This window comes from Oncorhynchus tshawytscha, linkage group LG24, assembly GCF_018296145.1.
Source record: "Oncorhynchus tshawytscha isolate Ot180627B linkage group LG24, Otsh_v2.0, whole genome shotgun sequence".
Classification (NCBI taxonomy): Eukaryota; Metazoa; Chordata; class Actinopteri; order Salmoniformes; family Salmonidae; genus Oncorhynchus; species Oncorhynchus tshawytscha.
In genome coordinates this window covers 28,302,418-28,308,971 of record NC_056452.1, presented here as the reverse complement: position 1 = coordinate 28,308,971, position 6,554 = coordinate 28,302,418, and the positions used below count along the sequence as shown (strand labels likewise).

Genomic DNA, 6,554 nt, shown 5'->3' with positions numbered 1-6,554 from the left:
TAAGAACGGAGCGTATGGCTGCATTGTAACGCTTGTCTTCGTCCTCCTCAGACGAGGAGTAAGACATGTCAGACCAATGCGCAGCGTCGTAAGTGTCCATATTGTATTTAATACGAATACTGAACACTTGAACAAAAACAATAAAACGACAAAAAATGAACAGTCCTGAACGGTGCAGCACAGAACAGAAAATAATCACCCACAACTCAAAGGTGAAACCAGGCTGCCTAAGTATGGTTCTCAATCAGAGACAACCAGGCTACCTAAGTATGGTTCTCAATCAGAGACAACCAGGCTGCCTAAGTATGGTTCTCAATCAGAGACAACCAGGCTACCTAAGTATGGTTCTCAATCAGAGACAACCAGGCTACCTAAGTATGGTTCTCAATCAGGGACAACCAGGCTGCCTAAGTATGGTTCTCAATCAGGGACAACCAGGCTGCCTAATTATGGTTCTCAATCAGGGACAACCAGGCTGCCTAAGTATGGTTCTCAATCAGGGACAACCAGGCTACCTAAGTATGGTTCTCAATCAGAGACAACCAGGCTGCCTAAGTATGGTTCTCAATCAGAGACAACCAGGCTACCTAAGTATGGTTCTCAATCAGAGACAACCAGGCTACCTAAGTATGGTTCTCAATCAGGGACAACCAGGCTGCCTAAGTACGGTTCTCAATCAGGGACAACCAGGCTACCTAAGTATGGTTCTCAATCAGGGACAACCAGGCTGCCTAAGTATGGTTCTCAATCAGAGACAACCAGGCTGCCTAAGTATGGTTCTCAATCAGAGACAACCAGGCTACAGGGTTCTCAATCAGAGACAACCAGGCTAAAGTATGGTTCTCAATCAGAGACAACCAGGCTACCTAAGTATGGTTCTCAATCAGGGACAACCAGGCTACCTAAGTATGGTTCTCAATCAGAGACAACCAGGCTACCTAAGTATGGTTCTCAATCAGGGACAACCAGGCTGCCTAAGTATGGTTCTCAATCAGGGACAACCAGGCTGCCTAATTATGGTTCTCAATCAGGGACAACCAGGCTGCCTAAGTATGGTTCTCAATCAGGGACAACCAGGCTGCCTAAGTATGGTTCTCAATCAGGGACAACCAGGCTCAGCCTAAGTATGGTTCTCAATCAGCCTAAGTATGGTTCTCAATCAGGGACAACCAGGCTGCCTAAGTATGGTTCTCAATCAGGGACAACCAGGCTGCCTAAGTATGGTTCTCAATCAGGGACAACCAGGCTGCCTAAGTATGGTTCTCAATCAGGGACAACCAGGCTGCCTAAGTATGGTTCTCAATCAGGGACAACCAGGCTGCCTAAGTATGGTTCTCAATCAGGGACAACCAGGCTGCCTAAGTATGGTTCTCAATCAGGGACAACCAGGCTGCCTAAGTATGGTTCTCAATCAGGGACAACCAGGCTGCCTAAGTATGGTTCTCAATCAGGGACAACCAGGCTGCCTAAGTATGGTTCTCAATCAGGGACAACCAGGCTGCCTAGGTTCTCAATCAGGGACAACCAGGCTGCCTAAGTATGGTTCTCAATCAGGGACAACCAGGCTGCCTAAGTATGGTTCTCAATCAGGGACAACCAGGCTGCCTAAGTATGGTTCTCAATCAGGGACAACCAGGCTGCCTAAGTATGGTTCTCAATCAGGGACAACCAGGCTGCCTAAGTATGGTTCTCAATCAGGGACAACGGTTGACAGCTGCCTCTGATTGAGAACCATACCAGGCCAAACACAGAAATCCCAAATTATAGAAAAAAGACCATAGACTGACCACCCCAACTCACGCCCTGCCATACTAAAACAAAGACAAAACAAAGGAACTAAGGTCAGAACGTGACATGCATGTAAAGGCTTCTGTATTGGGTTGTCTATGCTGGGTATGTTGTCTTTGTGTTCTCTATGCTTGGTATGTATCATAACTCATTGCAGAGAATTATGAGAAGTGAGTGTACTGTATATAGTACTGTGGGCATTTATTTTTATGTCGGTGTTTTTTAACAACAGTACTGTAACTGTCTCCTCAGGCCAGTGTTGAATCCACCGTTAATCGTGTAGTCCTCTCTCTGTCTCTCTCTCTCTCTCCTCCTCTCTCTCTCTCTCTCTCTCTCTCTCTCTCTCTCTGTCTCTCTCCTCCTCCTCTCTATGTCTCTCTCTCTCACCTCTCTCTCTCTCTCTCTCTCTCTGTCTCTGTCTCTCTCCTCCTCCTCTCTCTCTCTCTCTCTCTCTCCTCCTCTCTCTGTCTCTCTCTCTCTCTCTCCTCCTCCTCTCTCTGTCTCTCTCTCTCCTCCTCTCTCTCTCTCTCTCTCTCTCCTCTCTCTGTCTCTCTCTCTCTCTCTCTCTCCTCCTCTCTCTCTCTCTCTTCTTCCCCTCTCTGTCTCTCTCTCTCCCTCTCTCTCTCTCCTCTTCCTCTCTCTGTCTCTCTCTCTCTCCCTCCTCTCTCTCTCCTCCTCTCTCTCTCTTTCTCTCTCTCTCCTCCCCTCTCTGTCTCCCTCTCTCTCCTCCTCTCTCTCTCTCTCTCTCTCCCATCTCTCTCTTTCATATCTCTCTTTCATCTCTCTCTCTCATCCTCCCTTTCATATCTATCTCTTCTCTCTCTTTCTCTCTCATATCTCTCTCTCTCTCTCTCATCTCTCTCTCGCGTCTCTCATCTCTCTCTCTCCCTGCCTCTTTCTAATGCTTTCATTCTCTTCCTCTCTCTTCCTCTCCTAATGTTCTCTGTCTTCCTCTCTTTCTTCAGGTGAAGGCCTACAATGCTATACCTGCATGGGTTCTAGTGATGAAGACTGCAATCGTCAGGGCTCAAAAACCTGTCCAAGCTACTCTGATGCCTGCGCTGTAGTACGAGGACAGGGAAGTGAGTTAAACAGTGAGTGTGTAATCTACAACTCTGGTACCCTGCAAAACATGTACTGGGTTCATACACCGCATGTTACGTGAGTAAGTGTGTGTGTGTGTGTGTGTGTGTGTGTTTGCACATGCTTGTGTCCTGAGTGTGTCTGAGGATGTGACAGACTGTTCTGTCTGGACCCCCAGCCCAGACACAGCAGGGAGTTGGGGGGAGTCCCAGCGGGGACATGAAGAGATAACATAGACTTACATTCAGGGTCTTAATTAGGATGATTATATGTTTGTTGATGTCGTTGCAACATTTTGGTATCCGTCCCGAAATGACCAGTTTCCTCAGAAATCCAGGTTGAATGATCCCTGGAAGCAGGAAAGAATGAACAGGAAATGCTGTACGAGAAACTGGATCTCTGGAAAACTTGGGAATTTGGGGAAAATGTTATGAATTTTTGCAAACCTAGTTCAGAAATGATTGAAATCAAACTTGGTCCAGATCTGTGTGTCTCTGGTCTGGTCCAGATCTGTGTGTCTCTGGTTTGGTCCAGATCTGTGTGTCTCTGGTCTGGTCCCAGATCTGTGTGTCTCTGGTCTAGTCCCAGATCTGTGTGTCTCTGGTCTGGTCCAGATCTGTGTGTCTCTGGTCTGGTCCCAGATCTGTGTGTCTCTGGTCTGGTCCCAGATCTGTGTGTCTCTGGTCTGGTCCCAGATCTGTGTGTCTCTGGTCTGGTCCCAGATTTGTGTGTCTCTGGTCTGGTCCCAGATCTGTGTGTCTCTGGTCTGGTCCCAGATCTGTGTGTCTCTGGTCTGGTCCCAGATCTGTGTGTCTCTGGTCTGGTCCCAGATCTGTGTGTCTCTGGTCTGGTCCCAGATCTGTGTGTCTCTGGTCTGGTCCCAGATCTGTGTGTCTCTGGTCTGGTCCCAGATCTGTGTGTCTCTGGTCTGGTCCAGATCTGTGTGTCTCTGGTCTGGTCCCAGATCTGTGTGTCTCTGGTCTGGTCCCAGATCTGTGTGTCTCTGGTCTGGTCCCAGATCTGTCCATATAGTTGCTTGTGAAAGTTTCCACCCCTTTAGCATTTTTTCCTATTTTGTTTCCTTCCAACCTGGAATTAAAATAGATTTTTGGGGGGGTTTGTATCATTTGATTTACACAACACTTTGAAGATGCAACATCTTTTCTATTTTATTCCAGATATTTTTTTGTGTGAAATAAGAGTTTAAAAAACACAGAAAACTTGAACTATCCCCCCCAATGTCAATACTTTGTAGAGCCACCTTTTGCAGCCATTACAGCTGCAAGTCTCTTGGGGTTTGTCTCTATAAACTTGGCACATCTAGCCACTTGGATTTTTGCCCATTCTTCAGGGCAAAACTGCTCCAGCTCCTTCAAGTCGGATGGGTTCCGCTGGTGTACAGCAATCTTTAAGTCATACCACAGATTCTCAATTGGATTGAGGTCTGGGCTTTGACTAGGCCATTCCAAGACATTTAAATGTTTCTCCTTAAACCACCCAAATGTTGCTTTAGCAGTATTCTTAGGGTCCTTGTCCTGCTGGAAGGTGAACCTCCGTCCCAGTCTCAAATCTCTGGAAGACAAACATGTTTCCCTCAAGAATTTCAGCACCATCCATCATTCCTTCAATTCTGACCAGTTTCCCAAGTCACTGCCAATGAAAAACATCCCCACAGCATTATGCTGCCACCACCATGCTTCACTGTTGAGATGGTATTCTCGGGGTGATGAGAGGTGTTGGGTTTGTGCCAGACATAGCGTTTTCCTTGATGGCCAAAAAAGCTCAATTTAGTCTCATCTGACCAGTACCTTCTTCCATATGTTTGGGGAGTCTCCCACATGCCTTTTGGCGAACACCAAACGTGTTTGCTTATTTTTGTCTTTAAGCAATGGCTTTTCTCTGGCCACTCTTCCGTAAAGCCCAGCTCTGTGGAGTGCACAGCTATGGAGAGATACTCCAATCTCCACTGTGGAGCTTTGCAGCTCCTTCGGGGTTGTCTTTGGTCCCTTTGTTGCCTCTCTGATTAATGCCCTCCTTGCCTGGTTCGTGAGTTTTAGTATCGACCTTCTCTTGGCAGGTTTGCTGTGGTGCCATATTCCTTCAATTTTTTAATAATGAATTTAATGGTGCTTCGTGGGATGTTCAAAGATTCTGATATTTTCTGTACTTCTCCACAACTTTGTCCCTGACCTGTTTGGAGAACTCCTTGGTCACGGTGCCGCTTGCTTGGTGGTGCCCCTTGTTTAATGGTTTTGCAGACTCTGGGCCTTTCAGAACAGGTGTATATATACTGAGATCATGTGACAGATCATGTGACACTTAGATTGCACACAGGTGGACGTTATTTAACTCATTATGTGACTTCTGAAGGAAATTGGTTGCACCAGATCTTATTGAGGGGCTTCATAGTAAAGGGGATGAATAGACTTTTCCATTCTTTTCTTTCATTTCACCTCTGACCAGCAGCTAATGGGGATCGCTAATAAATACAAATGCAAATACCTGCAGGCATTTTGTTAAATGTTACCCTGTGTATTAACAAAGGCATTTCAATGTTTCTCTCTCTTCTCCCTCTGTTACTCTCTCGCCCCTGCTCCCTCTCCATTCATACTTTGTCTCGCTCTCCGCTCTCTCTCTTTTTTCTCTGTCAATATCTCTCCTTCTCTCTCTCTCTCTCTCTCTGTATCTCTTTCTCTTTCTGTCTCTCTCTGTATCTCTTTCTCTTTCTGTCTCTCTCTCTCTATCTCTTTCTCTATCCGTCTCTCTCTCTGTTTCTCTCTCACTTTCTTTCTTTTTCTCTCTTTCTCTCTTTCTTTTTCTCTCTCTCTCTCTCTCTGTATCTCTCTCTATCTCTCTTTCACTCTGTCTCATTCTCTCTCTCTCTCAGGCGGAGTGATGAAGTCCTGCTCCTACAAGTCTTTCTGTAGCCAGGCCAACAGTCAGGGTTACCGGTCACCAGGGGTCAGAGTTCACTGCTGTTTCTCTGATGACTGCAACGTGACAGGAAACGTATCCAAGCTGGAAGGAAGTCTCAGCTACCTGTTGCTCCTCCTTCCCCTGCTCCTCCACTGGATCTCAAGCTAAACATATAACCCAGCACAAACCAACAGCCATGCCAACTACCCTACCCCCCTTCGCTACCCTACTCTCAAACTAAACCCAGCACAAACCAACAGCCATGCCAACTACCCCATCTACCTCCCTTCCCTACTCTACTCTACCCGACTCAAACCCCACCTCTCCAAGCCTCAGCTACCATCCCCACTCTGGCCGACTACGCCATCTAACTCTGCCTATCTAAAGTATCTAAAGTAACACACAATAAAATAACCATTGATATCACCATATAACCAACCCAGAACAAACCAACCCAAACCAACCTAACCTACAACAAACCCAACCCAGAACAAACCCAAACCAGAACAACCCCCAACCAGAACAACCCCAACTCAGAACAAACCCAGAACAACCCCAACCCAGGACAACCCCAACCCCAACTCAGAACAAACCCAACCCAGAACAAACCCACCCAGAACAAGACTTGCAGACATCCTTATAGCCTCCACCTACATCTCCTCAAGACATGCAGACATCCTTATAGCCTCCACCTACATCTCCTCAAGACATGCAGACATCCTTATAGCCTCCACCTACAGCTCCTCAAGACATGCAGACATCCTTAT

At 46.7% G+C, this 6,554-nt stretch overlaps 1 protein-coding gene across 1 annotated transcript; it reads left to right on the top strand.

The window, feature by feature from the left end:
- The first annotated feature begins 1,951 nt into the window (after positions 1-1,951).
- ly6pge (lymphocyte antigen 6 family member pge) lies at positions 1,952-6,270 on the top strand. Its single transcript, XM_042305723.1, has 3 exons — positions 1,952-1,958; positions 2,754-2,870; positions 5,759-6,270. Exons 1-3 carry the CDS (start codon positions 1,952-1,954, stop codon positions 5,953-5,955), a joined length of 321 nt encoding a protein of 106 aa, XP_042161657.1. The 3' UTR covers positions 5,956-6,270.
- Positions 6,271-6,554: the final 284 nt, after the last annotated feature.